This window comes from Aricia agestis, chromosome 16 (assembly GCF_905147365.1).
Source record: "Aricia agestis chromosome 16, ilAriAges1.1, whole genome shotgun sequence".
NCBI classification, from domain to species: domain Eukaryota; kingdom Metazoa; phylum Arthropoda; class Insecta; order Lepidoptera; family Lycaenidae; genus Aricia; species Aricia agestis.
The window spans coordinates 5,020,332-5,041,300 of NC_056421.1; the positions used below are offsets into that span (position 1 = coordinate 5,020,332).

Consider the following 20,969-nt stretch of genomic DNA (forward strand, 5'->3'; position numbering starts at 1 on the left):
TACGACGAGAGCGGGGTGCTGCGCGGGGAAGCGAGGGAGGGGTAAAATTTAAGCCAGGTGTCAAGTTAACTCGCCCGAGTTGTACATATTATAATAAATAGTAATTTAATCTGTAGTAGCTATTTATGTATTAGCCCGGCAGTTGAACGTCCGCGCTGTCTCTTACATTTTGTACTGAGCCGAGTGAGCTCGAACTCGCCGGAAGGATATTTCGGATAGTGTGCGGGGTGGCGGTCCGGCGAAATTCAACTGTTTCTGATCAGAATTCGGACAATGTGCGGCCGGGCTTAAACTGTTCAAGAGGTTTGAGGTTACTGAGGAGGTTACCCGTTAAGCCGGCACCAGACATGGGCTTCAAAGTTTGAGCAAACTTTGCACAAATAGGAAAATGCCCGCAATAACTTTGCACAAATAGGCAAATGTCAGTGCCACACTTGGCGAATTTGCGTATTTGATCACATGTCTGGCGCCCGCCTTACACTAGTCATTTTCCGTTTACCCTACGTCTTAACACTTAACTGGTTGTATATAAAATCAAGTTCATTACCAGTAGCACAAAATATATATTAGTAGTACCAACTACCAACCAGTAGTGAGAAATGACAAATGTTGGAGAGTGGAGAACTTTTATCTACTAGGTAGCTTTTGGTTATTTCATTTCTTCTCCCTACCTCACACAATTATTATAATTTATTATTAGTTATGTTATGATAATAATTTATGAAGATATAGAATTCTAATATCTCAAAAATCCAAAATACTTTTATCGTTGTATGCTAAGCGCATAAACAAAAAAAATATATAAACGTCGAAATCAAAGAAAATGAAATGTCAAAATCTTGGCCAATCAAATCGTCGGAAACGTTGAGGCGCTCGACATTTTGATTTGTTTGTAACGTAAAATTTTTTGAACTTCTTACTTCACCGTTTATTGCATGAGTGATACGTTTGTGATTATCGGAATTATACATTTTATTTCTTGAAAAATAAAACGTGAGAAGTGAATTGGATGAAATTTAATTAAATTACTTGTATGTGGTAATTGTGTTTGTGCGTGAGTTCTGGCAAAATGATTCCACTAACGGACGATGTAGGGAAGATATTGTAAGTTTTAGCCGTTTTTCCTTATTTCAAGCAAGTTTCTTTTCGTTATTGTTGAATTAAAGTTTATTTATGCTGTAAATTTTATTTTAGCAACGATGTCCTCATCGAGATATCACAAAATATACAGCATATGATGGAGGAGCTCTGGCTAAACTGGTCACATCTTGGTGTAGACGACCAGACCAAAATTAATAACATCACCAAACTAGTCCAGATTGAAAAAGAGCTTCATCGAGATGTTATTTCGGAAACCAGACAGAAATTGAAGATTATGCAAGGCCAAGTTGATAGTAAGTTAGAAAATGTTTGTTGCCACCACTCATACAATTAACAAGCTTGTTGACTGTATAAGACTGCATGGGAATTTCCATGAAAGTAACATTGTCCTAAAGTTCCTGCCTCAGTTTAAAATATAACCATAAACAACCAGAATGGATAATAATTACATTACAAAAGTTGCTGGTAAAAATTTTTGTTCACAAAAATACAGTACTTATAATATTATTATTACACCAACCATTGCATTAAGTTCACCAATGCATGTTACTGTTTGTTAAAATGTTCTTCTATGATAAAACTTTTATTTTGGGTTCCAATATTATTGATTTTTTATTATATATTTAGAACTAAAAGAAGAGACAGAAGAATTGAGCCGTTGTCTGTCTGTGGACATCACCATTTTGGAGTTTAAGGAGGATATGATGTTGGTGGAATACAAACGGGAGTTAGAAGAGCAGATTTCTGGGTATGTTTACACTTATTAAAGGTATATCAATAGATAGATACTTTGTTGCTCACTTATGATTAAAACCATAATTTAATATAGTATTATTATTTAACAACTTTTGTAACTCCACTTTTGTACCAGCTTTGGCTACATTTTAATGTCAAAAAAGCTTGTGGACTCTCTACTGTGGTGTCTTAATGATAATATTGAACTGGACTAATGAAATAAAACTGTAGAATATTTGAGGAGCCGGCAAACATAACTGGAATAGTCCGCGAGAAAAAAATTTACACAGTGGCTAAAAAACTAGTATCAACTACTACTACTGATATAATTCGGTTTTGTTTGGAAATGACCTTATTAAAGCCTTTTTAACCGGTTTTGATTGAAAATATTAACAGGGATTGACGCAGATGGGTCAAGAGAAGACGATTCGAAAAAAAATATACTTTCACACTAGTCTGGTGGACTTGTCTCGTTTTGTTCGCCAGCTCATTTATTAGCCTACCTTCTAAATTGTTTGAAATTAAATTATTTTAATTTTAAATCTATTATTACAGGTACAGGGAGCAAATGGAGCAGCGTCGCATGAAGATGGACCGACTACTGGAATGGCAGAGAGATCTCACGGACAAGCTCGGGGTGACAATACATGAGCTTCAGGAGGTACCTCTACCGTCGGAAACAGAGTTGGACAAGCTAAAGGATCATTTGGAGGTTCTGCAGGCAGAGAGGGATAAGAGAGCAGAGATCTTCTTGAACACACAGGTCGAGATCAAGGATATCATGGGTAAGTTTCTAGTTTTAGTCAAGCCTTTAGCCTACACATCATCATTCTGTCTGAACTGGTTTTATTTCATAGACACTGTTCTTTCATATCGATGGCATAGAACACAGATGTGGTAAGTACATTTTTTTTTTTAAATGAGGTAAGTACACAGAGTTTGCCGTTGTAACTTAAATTTTATTGTGTACAAATGTGGTAAGCGTACGTTGGCCCAGTTATGATCTACTAATGTATCAAGTGTGGTAAGTTAACTAAAAATTAAAATATTGTAGCAGTCATGAATTGCATGTGCCCTTACCTCATTCGGCTTTCACAACTTAAATGTCCAAATGTGGTATGTGGCACTTTGCACATTTTGACACCTAAACTGGCAACCCAGACGTTCTGTCAAAATGTCACTTATCACATTTGACAGTCGGTTATTTTGTTTCTGTGTGATTAAAATATAAATTTATGTGGCTAATAGTAAAAAGAAGTGAAATATGGTTAGCCGAGGACGTTTTTTAGTTGAACTTGCACGTGAGCAATCAAAGACTGGTAAATATCTAAATGAATTCCATAGAATCTTCAAATAATTGTTTGTTGTTATTCTCTATTTTTACCATGCTACTGCAACAATAATTATTACTTTTAGATCATAATAATGAAGTATTACTTCATGAAACAGTGCAACATCATAAGGATGTAATACCAATCACAACAATTTATGAGTCTGAGGCTTCAGAATGTACACATGGACATGACACTTTTTCAAATCATCACCTAGAAAACAGTCCAGAACCCGGTCATGATCATTTGATTACAGGTATTTAAAGTGAATAAATACACTATGACGTCCGTTATATAATTTGCCAGCATAATTAACTTCTTTGTGCATACACTTCTTTTCTAAAATGAAATGTTTAAGTTATGATATATATTTCATTCTCAGACTACATATTATACTATTTCAGATTTACCTGATAATACAATAAATCCAGGCCACAACCCAAACCCCTTCACAACAAATGAAACTTTGGACTTTTCAAGTGATACTTCTTCCAGTTATCACCCAGATGAAAACTCAGAAAACAGTGACTCTGAGTCTGAAGAGACACTCCAAATTATTAGCGGTAGGAAACTATGACTCTATTAAAATTGCAGTTTTGACGTTATTTAAACATATTATTCCTAGTTTACATTGTTCGCTACAACTACAATTTCTTGTATTTTTTATGCTTAGGAAATTTTGATATTAATTATGAGAACAACTGAAGGAAGTGCAACCGGTGTCCTATTATGTTTATAAGGATATTTTTCATTCATATGATCCAGCATTAAGTTTTTATCAACCAAAAAAGGATCAATGTATAAAATGTAATGCATACAATGCCTCATCAAATAAAGATTCCTTGAAAGATGAGTGGACAGCACATAAAGCCAGAGAAAATGCATCAATGAAAATGAAACAAAGTGACAAAATTAAGTCAGAAGAGAATCATGGTAAGACATTCAGATCAGTTTCGTTTGACTTGCAAAGCATATTGACTCTCCCATTTGCAGGTGACTCTGCTATTTATTACAAGAGAAAATTGAATGCATATAATTTCACAATATATGAAAACCATTCCAGAGATGGTTACTGCTACATATGGGATGAGTGTAATGCTCAGAAAGGCAGCAATGAAATAGCTACCTGTGTTTTTAAATATTTGCAGTCATTGCCTGACACTGTAACTCATGTTTCTTCTTTCTCTGACACATGTGGAGGCCAAAATAGAAATAAACATATCTGTGCTGCAATGTTATATGCTGTGATTAATATTAGCCACCTGGAGATAATAGATCTCAAGTACATGGAATCTGGGCATTCTTACTTGGAGGCAGATGCCATGCATGCCACAATCGAAAGGGCTAGAAAACACAAAAAAATTTATACCACACGGGAATGGGCCTTGCTGATTTCTGCTGCTAGAATAAATCCTAAGCCATACATTGTAAATATTTTGACTAACAGTGACTTTTACGATTTTAAATTATTGACCAAGCAAGTAGTTCAAAATACTACAAAAAATACTGACAAAGACACAGTGAATTGGCTGAAAATTAAATGGCTGCGATTTACCAAACTTAAGCCCAATGTTATTATGTACAAGTATGACCTCGATGAAGAAAACTTTATGGAAATTAATATTAACCAAAAAAGGAATGCTAAGGTATGAAGGTTTTTTTTTAGTTTTTTACCTTCCCTGCTAATATATGATTTGTATTCATAATTTTAACTTACAGGCCGTGGATTGGCAGCAAGTTATTTTAAATAAGGCATACAATAACACCTTGCCTATCACAGAAGCCAAAAAGAAGGATTTACTGTCGCTACTTGAAGCTCAAGTAATCCCACGGGATTATGAAAGTTTCTATCATTCTCTACCTTCAAGTTCCCGCATATTGAGAAAAGAGGATTCTGAGGATGAAGAATGAAAATAGATTATTTAATATTCTTATAATTATATATATTTCAATTCAAATAGGTATTTTTTTCTCTTTAAAAACCAAATATCAAAAGTAGCCAAACATGGTATGTACAATAAAGAAGTACACTGAAGTGGTAAGTGCACACCCATAGTTAATTAATTCCAACTTAAGCATTCAAATTTCACTTTTATTAGTCTTTCTACCTATATTACGTTAGCCAATGAACTGGTTTACAGGTAAATATAAATATAGCAGCTATAATTATAAATGCCTAAATGTACTAGTTATCCAAACTTTAAAATTGCTATTGTGTAAAAGTTATTCCATTGCACATACCACACCTGTGTTCTATGCCATCGATATATAAGTAGTGGCTTAGCTAAGAACTTAGGGTTGCTGTTTTTGTCTCATACATTTAAAACTTACAGATAATAGCAACATATCATAATAAGTGTCTTGTAAGTATTTGACATATTAACCTTTAACCACCTACCAGCGGTCTCTGAGACCGCTGGTAGGTGGTTAAGTCAATTTTGTTGAATTTGAAGATTAATGTTTCGTTTTTTTATTTAATTTTATAGTTGGAATTAAGGAGTCTTATAGAAATAAGTCGAAAAAAAGTTGATTTTTTAAGTTCCTCTATCTATCAGATCTCTTAATTTAAGATGAGTATTTTTTTTGTTAAAACTACTAGTCTTGAAAGATTATAATATATCTCAATATTTTATTATAGTTTATGTTATTTGAAGGTCTGAAATAAAAGTCTAAAGCATAAACAAGTTTTATACTCGATTTAATAATTTCTTGATTCCATAGAACCCGAATTTAAGGTTTCATGAGCGGTCTCCAGGACCGCACGTAGGTGGTTATGTTACAGAAATAGGTGGTAGCTAGTTAAGGGTTAAAAAAATATAAATTATAATTTATAATACACATTTTTTCTTTAGTTATAAATTCTCTCCCTTATTTATCATGTCCAAAAAGGAATATTTATTTTTTCTGTTTATTACTTAGATTTCACTTTTCTTTTTGTTATTTTTAGACAAGCTTCAAATCAAGCCGCAGAACAAGTTTGAGCAGCTAGTGGTGACATCATTGTCGGTTGAGTTCAAAGTAACAGATCTGAACATGGACCGACTGGCTAAGCTGAAGCAGGACTTGCAAGAGAAATATGAACAAACAAATAACAGGGTAAGTTATAAAGTTCAATATGTTATGGGTTAAAACTGGATATAAAAAATTGTCTTTCTTAAACTCTATCCCTTTGGGTGTTCAGTTTTACCTTTTTGAATTTGAACTCAAACATAACAGAGCTTGAGTTCATGGAATGTTCATTGTTGTGTTTTACGGGCTGTGCCAGAGGAGCCTTTTGACAGATATACTATCTTAGGAGAGCCTTTGAATGATATCACAACTTATAAGTATTATAATTACTTTGTTCCGTAAGATCTTTAGTCAAGCAGATCAAGCTGGCCTATTCATGTTGATGCATTCTGTCCACAGATAAACAATGTGAGGAAGTGAAATGTTTCCTACATTGTTTTGTTTCTATCTTTGTTCTTCACAATAATTTTCTGTACACACACACTATCATAAGTTTCCCACAGATGTAGGCAGAGATCAACATTGTAATCCTGACCTACTAGTTCCTATCTTTTTCACAATCATTACATATTTCAAATCATAAAATCTACTTTGGCATCTTTTATACAACATAACAGTAAGCTCTTTTAAGAATGCCTAAGGTAACTGCTAAAGTTTCTTTATAAATTAAACAACTTTTGTTTAGGCTGGTAATCTGTACATTTTGTGCTACTCTTTACGGAAAAACTATCACGCCTATTGATTTGTGCTTTAACATAGTCATTTTCATTTATGTATATCTTATATATTTATACGAGCAATTCTTGTATATTTCAATATATATATATATATATATATATATATATATATATATATATATATTACGATTCGATGAATACCGAGCTTTGCTCGGTATTCATCGAATACCGAGCAAAGCTCGGTCAAATAGCTAGTGTAGATATTGTGTTATTAATTATTATCAGTCAGTCAAGGTGTGACGACGCGATTCCTCACAAAGCTCGGCTTTTAGCTAGCATTATTCTGAAATTCTATAAGTAGTACAAAGAAAAAGTTATCAGTCTCAATTACACCAATTTATTTAACCCATCAAGTCCCATAAGCTTACCAGTGAGCGAGACACAATAGAATAACAATAGATTTCCAAGAATCCACGAGAAGGATTAAATGATTCGATGATTGCAAACAAAATATGTTTCTCGATCCATCTCTTCCATTCAAACATTGAACATGCGCAGCTATGCAGTTTGCTGAAATATCGGCTCAACATACAACAAAGATAATGTTTTTTTATCTGTTGACATTAGACTAACATCCGATGAGCGCAATGCAGTTTGCTGAAATAAAGGCTAACTATACTTACTTTATTTCAAACAGGTGCTGGAGTTACGCGAGCGTCTGTCAAAGCTCTGGGATTGTCTGGAGGAGGACCACATCTACCGCGACAACTTCCTGCAAGCCCACCCCGGCTGCCACCCGCAGACAGAAATGGCCATCAAGGAGGAGATCAAGAGATGCGACCAGATCAAACGGCAGAAGATATCGGTATTTAGATTTTGTATTTGTATAGTATGAAAACAGTCAATATTTATGTATTAAAATTTAAAGTGTTCTTTATAATTAACTTCCAAAAGATGGAGGTTACCAATTTTATGTAATAATAAAAGTATTAACTCAACAAATAACTACTAGTTCAGCATATCTATGTCTGGTATATTGAAAAAGATGCACGGCAGTCAAGACAGCGAATCTAGAATAGTCTACAATGTTAAATAAAGTTTTGAAGATTACCTATATTTAAACAAAATAAACCATTGTGTGGCTAAATACCCTAAGAAACGCTAAAATACAGACTATAGTCTATTGTTTTATTCATCTACATTTATATTACTCCTAGGTATTCATTGCCAACGTCCGTACTAAGATCAAGCTGATGTGGGACAACATCAAATACTCCACTCAGGAGCGCGAGGAGTTTGTCCACTATTACCAGGACATCTTCACCGAGGATACCCTCACTTTACACGAGTTGTACCTGGATAAGATCACCAAATTCTACAGTGAGAATAAGTAAGTAGTACTTTCAGAAACGTTGATTCCTAGGCAAATGATGGACCTACGTCATTTGGTCAGCTTATGTCAAATTAAAGTTAGATGTGATCAGTCGGATGGGATTAACGTAAGGCTGTTTACACGCTGCGGCGTGTGTATAAACAGCCTAACGCGACTAATCTACGTAGGTTCCATCTGCATATGAATCAACTTCTCTGATAGTATATGTAAACACTTTTCTAAGTGTTTTAATGTAAGAACTAAGAAGTGCCCATAATATGTGCTCTATCACAAAGCTTTGCTTTACGAACTTAAATTTGCTTAAGGGCGTTCGCTACGTTGAGCGTGTGCACGGCGCGGCTGCCCGTTGCGGCGTTGCCCGCGCCGTGCACTCGCCATAGTAATCGTGCGACGGCTGACCCGCTCAACGCAGTTGAGCGGGTCGCCGCTGTATGGGATGGCATGAAACAAGCACGCCTCGCGGGTGGCGCGCCGCAGATCGCCGTGCGGCGACCGCATTTTGCAGTCGGTTTCGACTGCAATATGCGGTCTGTCTATGACTGGCCTTAGTTGTCTAAGGGCTTTCACCACTTTCTGATAAGTGCCGGATAGGCTATCCACAACTTAACTTGACAGATAGAGTATGGAGCATCGGTCAAATAAGTTGTGTATAGCCTATCCGGCACAAGTGGTGTAACAGGCCCTAAACTTTACATTATCTCCTCAGACAAATATTCGACCTCGTAGTAACTCGTAGTGAGTTGTGGCTGAAGATGACCGAGTTGGAGGCGCGGGCGAGCGAGCCCGGCCGCTACCACAACCGCGGTGGGCAGCTGCTGAAGGAGGAGAAGGAGAGGAAGGCCATCGCCAGTAATGTGAGTCAACGCCAATCTTTATTATTTTTTTTTGTATCTTGGTAAAGGACAAAGGAATTTCATCATGGAAAAATGTTCGGTTTCCCGGTTGCGATAATGTTATTTCATTTTTATATTTTTCTGCATCCCGAATGAACCTAGGATAGTTTATAACGGAAATTTATATGGTCTCCACACGATTAAGGATTATCCGCTTTAATTAAGGTGCGGACAACATCTAGTTGGCTATATTGGTTGATAAGCAATAGTTTAGCTAAAAAACATTATATCACCTTCACAACTAAAACATTTATGACTAATATTCGTGTCAGCACCCATATATTATATTATAATTTTTTTATGACTAAAGATATAGGAAAAAGGAATAATGCAAAGATTTTGTTTATGTTTTATTTGTGACTTCTATTACAGTTACCGAAAATTGAAGCTCAGATCCGTGACTTGGTTATGGAGTATGAAGATAGAACTGGGACCGTCTTCACTGTGGATGGCAAGCCGCTCCTTCAGATGATGCAAGATGAATGGGAAATCAGGAAAGCTGTAAGTTACCTTAACAGCAGATGAAATAAAAACATACCTGCAACATTTAGTTACTGTATTAAATATAAAAAAAATTATGAACCTTTGTGACTAGTTTAGTGCTTTGGACCACATCACTTACCTATCTAAAAATAAATGCTTTATATATCTGTGGTCTAGTGGTTTAGAGCATGGCTCTTGACGCGTTGGAAGATGTTATTTCTAATTTTGGTTAGGACAATGCAGGCTGATAACCTGATTGTCTGACAAGTTAGATGATCCATGCGTTGGATGGTCATGTAAAAAGTCGGTTCTGCGCCTGATCTCTCTCCAGTAGTATCTATCTTCCGTCCCACTGGGTTACGAGAGTAAAAGGAATGGAGTGCTCTTGAGTACTCCATACACACTTGGGCACTATAAAAGTTACTCCTGCGTAACTGGCCTGGTTACGCCACCGTCACCGAAACCGATGTGGGAGTTATTATTACATTTCTGTTAATTTCCAGGAGCGAGTGAACAAGGTGTCGGCGCGCAAGCAGGCGTTAACGCCGACGACGCCGTCGTTCCGCCTCGCCACCTCGCCGCTCGGCAAACGGAACCGCACCGCTGCGGGCCTCGCCGCCACCGCTGAGCGTAACAGGTGAGCTGCGCAAAATCTACCAGCAGGCTAAACATAACATCCTGAGCTACAGTTTATACATTTTCATACAGAAAATACTGTATATTCCATGGGCGACGGAAGTTGCTTTCCATCAGGTGACCCGTTTGCTCGTTTGCCCCCTTATTTCATAAAAAAAAATCTGGCGGAATGGAGTTGCGGGCTCATCTAGTATCCTTTTAAACGTAGTAGATACAGACGGGTGTGATATGTAGTGTAATTAGTTCTCCCCCTGCCTAGGCCGCCGAGCAAACGTCAGCTGATAACGAGCAGCGCGACCAAGGCGGTCACCACCCTCGCCTCCAACCTGTCAGCCTTCAAGCGCTCCGCTGTGTCTACCGTTAAGAGGTAAGGAATTGTTTAGCATTGATTTGACGACCTCTGTGTCTCAGTGGATGTCGCGTTGGTAGCTCAAGCCGAGGGTCACTGGTTCGAATCCCCACTGATGGAACAAAAAGTTTTCAAAGTTCCTGGGTCATGGATGTGTCATGTGTATTAAATATATGTTACTGTATATTATAATAAAAATCTTTAATATAATATGCATACTATAAAAATATTAAATATATTTCCTTTGTCTGATACCTGTAACACTAGTCCTTCAGCTACTTAGCATGGAGCCAGACTGATGTAATGTGAAGCGTCCATATAGACATTTAATTATTTATTTTTGATTGTACAACAAGGCAATAATAACCTCTGTCATATTAAGAGACGTGTAGTATAGAAACTGAAAACTGTAACTACGCATACTAATCATAGTCTTTGTTGCCCAGTGCACTTCAGGGCAGCTAAAATCTCAATTCAACCCATTAAAAATTACTTACTTACTTAAAATTACTTAACCTCTTTTGCACTATTTTTGCTATCTTTGTCTGTCATATTGTTACTTTTCCAATGTGCCAACTGCCAAAAAACGATAGGCAGGCCTTGAGTACTTCACTGTGTAACTATTTTTAATAGTAAGGGGAATATACCGCTAAAATCTCTCTTGGCTTTATCCTATAAGTATTATTATTATTATTAATAGCCTATGGTGTCCCACTGCTAGGCAAAGGCCTCCCCCCTTTCCTTCCACATGTCTTTATCTTTTGCTAAATGTTGCCACTCTTTATCAACAGCGTCTAGTTCATCGCGCCACCTTTTCTTAGGTCTGCCCCTGTTTCGCCGACCGTTCGGTAGCCACTCCGTAACTAGACGTGCCCATCTGTCCGGGTGCATGCGAGTGATGTGCCCTGCCCAGCTCCACTTTAAACTAGCTGCTTTTCTGCCCTCGTCCATTAGCTTCGTTTTGGAGCGCAGAGTTGTGTTTCGGATACGATCCTTTCTTTTGGCACCTATAATGCTGCGCTCCATAGCTCTTTGACAAACTCCGAGCCGGGACTTCTGTTGGTCGATTAAAGACCAAGACTGAGCACCGTAGGTTAGGATGGGCAGGATGCACATGTCGACAAGTTTACGTTTTAGGCAGAGTGGAAGGTCTCCTTTCATAAGTTCTTTCATCGACCAAAAACTTTTCCACGCCTTCTCAATTCTTTGGTCTACTTCCTTATCCTGTCTATTATAAAAAGATGTTATTTGGCCTAAATAAACGTACTCGTCGACATAATGCATTTCATACCCATTTACCTCGACCCTGCGTTTCGTGCTGTTAGTCATGATCTTGGTCTTTGATCGATTCATCTGGAGTCCCGCCTCGAGGCTCGCCATGCTAAGATCTTGTAGCATGGACTGTAAGTTTTGAGCTGACGTGGCAAGCAGAACGATGTCATCGGCGAAGCGGAGGTTTGTTAGCCTCTTCTTGTCAACAACAATACCCTTGTCTCCCCAACCTGTCGCGACTTTCTTGAAAACCTTCTAAGGCGCTTTTAGAGGCGTGGGGAGACAGGGTCACCCTGCTTGACCCCCCATTCAATTTTAAATTTTAGGCCTGTGGTTTCCAATTTGGCGGCGGCTAAGCTATTTCGGTAAATTATTTTGAATAAGTCTATATAAGTGGTTTCAATATTTTGATTAATGAGGGCCGAAAAAATATTATTATGAAATAAACTGTCCAATGCTTTGTTGAAATCGATAAAGGCTATGTATAAAGGTAAAATAAGTATGTATGACATTAATTTGTAGGTGAAAATTAGACACTCGCGTAATAACACTGTAAATTATTATATTTTTTATCTCTTTTGACTAATGACTATACTAACCTACTACTACTATTCAGGCGCATAAGCGGTCGTCTAGCAGCCCGAGCTAACGTCGAGGGTCGCGGTGATCTCGTGAAGCGCAAGATAGACTACACCAGCACCGGCGAGGGCAAGAAGACGCCAAAGGTTAACGGCAGTATACTGAAACATAAGCGTACGGTGAGTGTAGTTCGTATTAGTTATGGCTTACTTTAATATTATGGTTCTTACTTAGAAAAAATGTACGGTCAGGGCGTTATAAACGGATTGCTGCGTCATAAGCAACAATTCGTATTGAATAAAAATAATAAAAACACATTGTACGCTCGAGGTAAATGTAAGATTGTCTTTCAATTTTATCATTATATATTTGCAATAAAAAATACTTTCTTCTCGTTTTTTATGCTATTAAATAATCATATTATATTGAATATTAAAGTAAGTCATTTTATTAGTGGCAATGCAAGTGTTTACTTTTACCGAAGCTATTTAGTTTTATGCTGTAATCGTAGTTAACGTAATCGTAATTTGCATTCTAGTTCACATAATAGTAAAAAGTCTTTGTTACTTGTAGCCGTAGACGTAGTTAGTTTTGTTAATAAAATTGGCTATTTTTTAGATACATTATGTATTACAAACAATTTATAGACTCATCTTACGGCCGCAGACATATTTAAATGATTACTTTAATTTACATCGGAGAGACATAAACTCAATATATTTTCGGTCAAACTCTCCATTTAAAGTAGTCCTGAATGGGGGGGTGGGGGGCGCGCGAAAGGGATAAGAGCGCGTAGTGCGCACTGTCATCGTCGCAACGTTGTGGTTGCGATGTGGTCGGCCACTAGTTCGTTTGTGGTTGCGATGTATCGTGTGTCAAGTGGTCGACAACGACTGCAAAGTGTGGTACGTGTGAATAGTCCAGTTCATTAACTAATTACAATACGAAAGATACGCCCGACCACGTGGTGTGGTTGTGGTGTCGTGTGGTTGTGGTACGTGTGGGTTGGCCCTAAGTGCGGCTGCTCTTTTTGTCAAGTGAATTTGAGAAGGGCAATGTAACATAATATAATTTTCTGTCACACTTCTGAAATCAACATTTTATTATTTTCCGTCGCGTCATTTTGGCTAAAGACGTAATGACTGAAGCAAACACATTGTTAATGCAAATAAATGAAGAGTAGAAACCATAAATTGCTATGTATATTTTTATAATGTCTAATATTATGCATCAAACATGCGCACGCATTAACAGAAGTATGCCAAGTTCGAGGCTAATCATGGATTTTATTATTGTAATAATTTCAACAACTTATGATGCATGCTAATGATAATTTTACATGTGTTCGTGTATCCATATTAGTCACACTCTACATGCAATGCGTGTTCCTAATCGTTAACCAAATCTATGTAATAATGATTATTGTTTAATAACTTATTTTATGTTTATTATATTGCGATTTGCTACGCGAGTTCGTCTGCGATTACTATTTTAGTAATCGCATAGGAATGTTACTTTTAACGTATTAAACGTTACAACGTTTGAATATTGCAAATGAAAATCGTATTTATGTGGAAATTAAAGAATGACTACACATAGCTATAATGCTATAAAATAAGTGAAAAATTGTAAAGTCTAGATAACGGGGTTCGAGTAGCAAAAATGCAAATTGTAATGAAATATCTACAAATTACTCAGTGTTATTTTACCTCTGATAATGCTTTATACCATCGACTTACGAATGATTCTCATATAAACGGGTAAAATAACGCTAACTATAACATTACCTTTATAAACAGTCGCACGGTCGCCGGCGCAGTAATGGCCGTCGCTCTATGACGGCGAACCGCTCGGGGACTTCAGAGGACACGCGCTCGCAGAGAGACCCGCTCATGGAGACCACACTGCTCACTACGTACACGGACTTCAAGGTAAGAGAGATAGAGTTATGTTAGAGGGAGAGAGTAGATAGTGTAGACTGTAGCGGTAGGTTAGAGGTTAGTTGTAGTTAGGTATATTAGTTATGCCTTCCTTACTCCACGTCTTTACACGTTGTAACAGACACATACATAATATTATGTGTTTGTTATGCAGGGTGCAATTAAACCTACCGGCCAAATTTTTTTAGGGCTTAGGTATCATTAGGAGAGTCCATTTAACCGATAAAAATAGGGTGTTAATTTTTTTACACTAACATATTTTACCCCACTTAAAATCGTTGCAGAATGATCACTTCGTGGCGGTGGGTAGAGCGGGGGTGACGCGGGGGTGGTGCCAGGGGGGAGCGAAAGGCACGCACCGACAAGGCGTAGTGTCCATTAATTGTGGTGTTTTTTAGGATAACTTTCGGAAGCTATTTCACAACATTTAAGTACTGAGTATATTATGAAAGAAAAAATACTTGTATTTTTATTTTTAATAGTTGGGGAGGGAAAGATGGGATTTCGGGATTAGCTCGAGCATGTCAGATTAAGCTTGTATAGGCTTCCGACATGTGTCTAGTCATCATGGTATAGAAATCAGATTTCTCATGTGGTGGGTATTTTTTTTTTAATATTGAAATGTCATCGGATTTGTCAGATTAAGATAGAGGATGTTAAGTATACCCCGAAGAAGCTTCCATATATAGCACTGACGAATCAAAGGTTAGGTAAGCCTGTAGGGACATTTTATAATATAAAGCTTCATATTTTCCTAACTAAGCTTCGCAGATATTTTATTTTGCACTAAACTAAATGATTTAATCCTTGTTGTCTAAAATATAATTTGTATACCATCCAGTTTCGTTGCCAACGCTACGTCACAAACATGACCACAACTGTAAATTATTAAATAAACTGATTCCTTCCTATACATGAGTTAATAAATATTTAAAGTAGCGCAACACATCATGATTAAATTCAATATTTCTAATTACAGGACGGAATTAACGAGAAGCAGATCAGCCGCAGCTCCATGGCGAAAGGCTACGAGGGTAACGTACCGGCCATCGTCTGTCCGGACGAGGCGAGGGACACGCCAAAAAAAACTTTGAGAACCACCGCGCTCACTCCCAAAGTCGGGAAGGAGAACATTCAACACGCCAATCCTCCTATGACCCCCAAGAGCGACCTGCTTTACACCCCCACAAGGCTAACCAGGTCGGCTCTTAAGCTTAATAACGACGGGTTCGCGACCCCCCGAGCTCCCCTCAGCGCTAACAAAGTGAACCTCCAAAGGCAGAATACGGGAGTGACCCTAAAAACGACCCCCAACAACGTAAGCCGCTCCAAGTCACACTCGCATTTGGTGCGCGCAAAAAATTTACCACCCCTAATATGAGGGTAGTTTGAGTTTTTGCACATCTCAATGCGATGGAACTTATTTGATCTGTCGCAGGCGTCGCCATTTTGAATAATGTGTAATGACATCTTATTATTTTTTTCTAGCCTGCCACACGGTCAAATAAATTTGCAATTATTTTCGCTTACATTTTTTAAAGTGTAAATATGCCGATATGGTCTAGATCGTAATTATTTTGGTAAGTGATGATATAAAATTCTGGTTCTAATTCTTCTGGCATTTTATATGTATAGTGGGGTTGTTTATATTCATTCTAGTATATTTTGCATTTTGTTCACTGTTTATCTCTTTGGCTGTAAATATAGTCCTTCCATTTATATTTCAACAAATGTTTTTATAAATTATAGTATAAATTAGAAATCTCTGGTCATTTAAATAGCCTGGGTTGAATCTAATTTCTAAAATAGTAACATCACGACATTTAAAGTTTTTTCAACAATTTTAATAAAGTGTAGGTGTAATGGATACAATTTTGTTTAATTAATAATTTAAACTTTTGACTATATTATAATTGATATTATTTGTTAAATGATTATTTTATTGATAATTTGATAGTATTCCTAGGTTATTGGTTAGTATTTTAGTTAATTCATTTTACGTTACTAACATTTGAGACGTGAATCAAAAATATTTCTGTAATTATTATTTTTCAATGGTCGGTATTAGAAAGAATATTTCAAATACTTACTCAATGATGTGTATGTAATTTTCTAAGAATTTTATTAAAGCGTATGGCAGCTGTTTAGTTGCATAGTGTAGTACTTAACATAAAACAGTATTGAATTATGACAAAACTATTGCAATTATGGGAATTGGGTCAGTCAATGTTTTTATGTAAACAACTTTGGATAGGCGTATTTGTTCTTTTTTGCTTTTTTAATGTTATAAGAATGTTTTTTACTTTTTTACTTAACATGATTTATTAGACAATGGATAAAGAGAACAACAATTAGTGTAGATACAATCCATGGAGGTTGATTATGCAATTATCGATATTAAAAAAAAAATTCTGAATCTCCTTCATATTTTATGGTCTTAGGATAATCTATAGTTCTATAAATGTCATTTGGTTTGTCAGAAATGTATGAAAATTGTGTTGTGGAAATTTTTGCTAGCACCGCACTATGATAAGTTATGCACATTGCTCACCGAAATATTGAATAGTATTAAGCGTGTAAATTATTGCTGTAATATATTAATTCGTAGCATACTCGTGTCTTTTCTTCCATGGCCCTCCAGTTTAGTATATTGACGTCTTCAAGCCTATTACAATGTCGATATATTTCGATTTTGATGTGAGTTCCTTAGGTGGGAGATTTAGAAGGGCGGTGGATGGAGATCGAGCGAATATAGAAGCTATAATTGATCGTACATGCACTGTACCGTTGTTTGAAGATGTTGACATTGGTAGTCTCATGTGAGTATTCAACTGTAGCAGTTAGCAGTAGAAAGTAGTAGTTGTATTACTGTCTAGATTCTAGGCTTTAGCATTCTACCCTAGATGGTGTCAGCTTAGCTGTATTTAATAGTGTCTATAGTTACAAAAAATAATACCTACTATAATAAATAAGTAATAAAAGGTAAGTAGCAGTAATAGGTTGGCAGTATTATTTTTGGGTAATTATTTAACATTAGATCGTCTAAATAAGTACTTTAGGAGTAAAAGAAATGCTGTCTTATTGAATATCTTAACTTGGTTGTTGTATCATGTCGGTTTCCTGAACTTTAGGCTTTTTTAAATCTTGTCTTCAACTATCTGTTAAAATTTATAAGTTATGGTGCTTCATAGTGAATTATCGACATTGTCGATATGCATGATAGATGAGAAACACTCTGTGACGGGGTTCATGGCTGTGTCCGATCACCCTAACGTGCCGGGGCTGGACCCGGCAGACTGGGAAATATGGATGCGGAATATGTTTCAGTGAGTTTCATTTTATTTCTCTCATTAAATTAAGAACTAGTTTATTAATTAAGAACTAGCTTAGTATTAAGAACAGGTTGTCTGGAAGAAACCGCTAGTAGCAGTAAGACCGCCAATTTGCGCAAATCCTTTATTTTTTTAATATTTGTATTGAGCTATGTTTTACTGTGCAAATAAAGAATTATTATTATTATTAACTATCTCTTATCCATAAATATGATCTTTATATTTATTGAATGTACCGTAACTTCTTGGTGGAAATTAATATTTCACAGTAATAATATACACTTTTCATTATTTATATAAATATTGACATTTTATGAATTGTTAAATATTATTATTTATTTATTATAGTTATAGGACATTTAAATTGAATTGTTGATCTATTTAATGTAATTATTGTTTTTTAATTTAGTGATTTTCTAACCAATTTTATATTTATGTTGCTATTTAAGTACAACTCCTATTTTAGTCATTAATTTATCAATATCATATGAAAGGTTTTACATTTAAAAAATTTATTTGTTTTTTGGTAGAAAAATATTGTTTTTGGTAGAAAATTGTACTAAATGGTAGAAAATTGTACTAAATGGTAGAAACTTTTTCATGACGCTGACAACCCTATTTTTGTTTGCCAATTATTTAAAAATTTAAAATTACCTGCACTACACCTGATGATGATTTTATCGAAACCGTTCGTGTAAAACATACTTAATTGTTATTAATAAAAGTGGAAAAAGTGCATGAAAAGTGTATATTATTACTGTGAATATGATCTTTGTTTGTGAATTTTTTCGGTTTTTAAATATAAGTAAGACAAAGAAATCAATATTGATATTTACCTTAAGGATTAGAGGATAATACTATTTGCAAAGTCAAGTTGGTTAAGATAATACCTATCTGGCTAACGGAAAATCGAATTATCAAAATTTTTATACAGTTAGTTTTTATCAAAGTGAAGCTCTTGACTTCTTTCAAAGTTTGTATCCATGTTTAATAGTTTCTGATTTAAATTCTACCTTATTTTACCCTTTACCCTTTTACCCTTACTACTTACTACCCTTACTTACTTATTACCCTTATCTTTTTTATGTTTCAGAAAGTTCTACCTCGCTCGTAACACCGTGTTTATTCACTTCATGCATTGTGTTGATTCCTTGACGCATGTCTTCCTAGACGAAGCATTCAAATCCATCTTCAGAAATGATGTGTATCTTCAGAAAATCGTTATGGTAGTGCCGCCCAAGTGTCCTGATAGTGAGTAAAATCGATGCAACAACTAAAATCAAAGGGGCCGCGCCAAACCGGGATGGCTGCAGCGAGGCGAGCACTTTCAGTGTCATGATTTCAAACTTTATCTTCATTATTGTATTGCATAGTGTCGCTTGAGAAGTCTACGGCCGCCCGTGGCCGCTCGTTGCCGGTCGTGGCCGCTGGCGGCCGCGATTTCTCAAGCGATACTATGTATTACAATAATGAAGATAAAGTTTAAAATCATATGATACTGAAAGTGCTCGCCTCGCCGCTGCCATTCCGGTGTGGCGCGGCCCTTAATCCAGCACTCATAGTACATTTTAACGCCTCCGTGGTCTAGTGGTTAGAGCGTCGCTCTCGACTCCGGAGGTCGTGGGTTCGAATCCCGCGTTGGAAACATGTTATTTCCAAGTTTGGTTAGGACAATGCAGGCTGATCACCTGATTGTCTGACAAGTAAGATGATCCATGCGTCGGATGGGCATGTAAAAAGTCGGTCCTGGGCCTGATCTCTCGCCAGTCGTGTCGGTCTTCCGTCCCACTGGGTTATAAGAGTAAAGGAATAGAGAGTGCTCTTGTGTACTGCGCACACACTTGGGCACTATAAAATTACTCCTGCGTACCTGGTCTGGTTTCAATGAAACCGGCCACCGTCACCGAAACCGGTGTGGGGAGTATTATTATTATTATAGTACATTTTCACGCCTAGCTTTCATTGTCAAAGCTGAAGTAAGGTGTTTTAGCCCGGCCGCACATTGTCCGAAATTTCTGATACGAAACATTTGAACGTCGGCCGGACCGCCACACCGCACACTATCCGAAATTTCCTTCCGACGAGTTCGAGCTCACTCGGCTCAGTACAAAATGTAAGAGAGAGCGCGATTCGTCAGAAACATTTGAACTGACATCCGATCGACGTTATCTGAGTCATCTGACACATAATGTCAGACGCCCGCCGGAACGTAATTAAAAATTTCTGCCATCCGATAGACGGCATCTGACAACTCATCCGGACCGGACGTCAGATACAAAATATATGAGTAGAGTGCATTCCGGCAGGCGTCTGACATTATGTGTCAGATGACGTCGATCGGATGAGTACTCTGGTGTTTCGTCCCAAGGTTTTTAGGCCCAGTGGGCCCAATGACCAGATATAAATTTTTAACATTTTATCATCTGGCGATTGGTCTTACCTATGATTCATTATTTTTTGGCAAGAAATTTTGAAGTAGGCACAAAAACACAAAAATAATCAGTTATAACCATAATATTGTTTTGTAAATTTAAAAAATATCTAACATAATATTATAGGTCACGTATTGGATATACGAGTTTTCATTTTACTAAATATTGCAAGACCGCATTAACAGGAAATATTTAATATTCAAAATAATAATAATTAATTACATAAATAATAACTTATTTAATATTTATTTAAGTCAGATATAATAATTGTTAGAAGAGACTATGCCGATTAAGCCCAGCCGCACATTGTCCGAAATTTCTGATCAGAAACATATGAACTGCCATCCGATCGAGTACTCTGGTGTTTCGTCCCAACCAAGGTTTAAGGCCCAGTGGGCCCAATCACCAGATATGAATTTTTAACATTTTTTCATCTGGCGATTGGTCCCAAGTAATTATTTTTTATGACTTTTGGGCTTATGTCCGTAGGGCTTGCAAAAAAGTTGTAGATTTGAATAAAAAACAAAATAATTGCTTTGTATGAAAGCATTTATTATACACTGAATGAATATAATATGATATTTAAAGAAAAATAATACAATGGACATGTATATATTAAAATCGTACACACCCAAAGTATTATCACTTATTTTTGTTACACTCTGTAGAATTACTAGATGACGCCGCGCCCGTAACTCCGTTGCGCCAAAATTCGCGCGGAAACCGTACTTTTTACCGGGATGAAAAGTATCCCTTGTTCTTTCTCGGGACTTACCTAAGTATAAGTCTTCAGCGGTTTGGACGTGA

At 36.6% G+C, this 20,969-nt stretch overlaps 2 protein-coding genes and 2 long non-coding RNA genes across 5 annotated transcripts in view; 3 read left to right on the top strand and 1 right to left on the bottom strand.

Annotated features, from left to right (window-relative positions):
• The first annotated feature begins 898 nt into the window (after positions 1-898).
• On the top strand, positions 899-15,919 carry LOC121735094 (protein regulator of cytokinesis 1-like). Its single transcript, XM_042125789.1, has 14 exons — positions 899-1,104; positions 1,195-1,394; positions 1,729-1,849; positions 2,392-2,621; positions 6,115-6,263; positions 7,551-7,718; positions 8,071-8,243; positions 8,953-9,100; positions 9,512-9,640; positions 10,126-10,259; positions 10,518-10,625; positions 12,496-12,637; positions 14,258-14,389; positions 15,378-15,919. The coding sequence occupies exons 1-14, from the start codon at positions 1,070-1,072 to the stop codon at positions 15,777-15,779; spliced, it is 2,271 nt and encodes a 756-aa protein (XP_041981723.1). The 5' UTR covers positions 899-1,069; the 3' UTR covers positions 15,780-15,919.
• On the bottom strand, positions 2,103-19,990 carry LOC121735113. Its single transcript, XR_006036812.1, has 3 exons — positions 19,980-19,990; positions 12,479-12,487; positions 2,103-2,156 (listed from the first exon to the last, which is right to left on the bottom strand). It is a non-coding gene; the product is annotated as an uncharacterized LOC121735113 (long non-coding RNA).
• On the top strand, positions 3,096-3,734 carry LOC121735111. The gene is made up of 3 exons (XR_006036810.1): positions 3,096-3,155; positions 3,253-3,423; positions 3,572-3,734. It is a non-coding gene; the product is annotated as an uncharacterized LOC121735111 (long non-coding RNA).
• LOC121735093 (cilia- and flagella-associated protein 61-like) overlaps positions 16,334-20,969 on the top strand; it is a 29,256-nt gene continuing 24,620 nt past the window's right edge. For both annotated transcript variants that reach the window (XM_042125788.1, XM_042125787.1), the window contains exons 1-3: positions 16,334-17,217; positions 17,590-17,724; positions 18,824-18,981. In XM_042125788.1, coding sequence (XP_041981722.1) covers positions 17,072-17,217; positions 17,590-17,724; positions 18,824-18,981 — 439 coding nt within the window. In that variant the 5' untranslated portion in view covers positions 16,334-17,071. The remainder of the gene's footprint in view (positions 17,218-17,589; positions 17,725-18,823; positions 18,982-20,969) is intronic.

Bases quoted from the DNA above. Each gene is read 5' to 3' on its own strand.
- LOC121735094 (XM_042125789.1), top strand. From the start codon at position 1,070: ATGATTCCACTAACGGACGATGTAGGGAAGATATT. The intron at 1,850-2,391 runs GTATGTTTACAC...CTATTATTACAG, and splicing joins TTAGAAGAGCAGATTTCTGG to GTACAGGGAGCAAATGGAGC. The intron at 10,626-12,495 runs GTAAGGAATTGT...ACTACTATTCAG, and splicing joins GCTGTGTCTACCGTTAAGAG to GCGCATAAGCGGTCGTCTAG.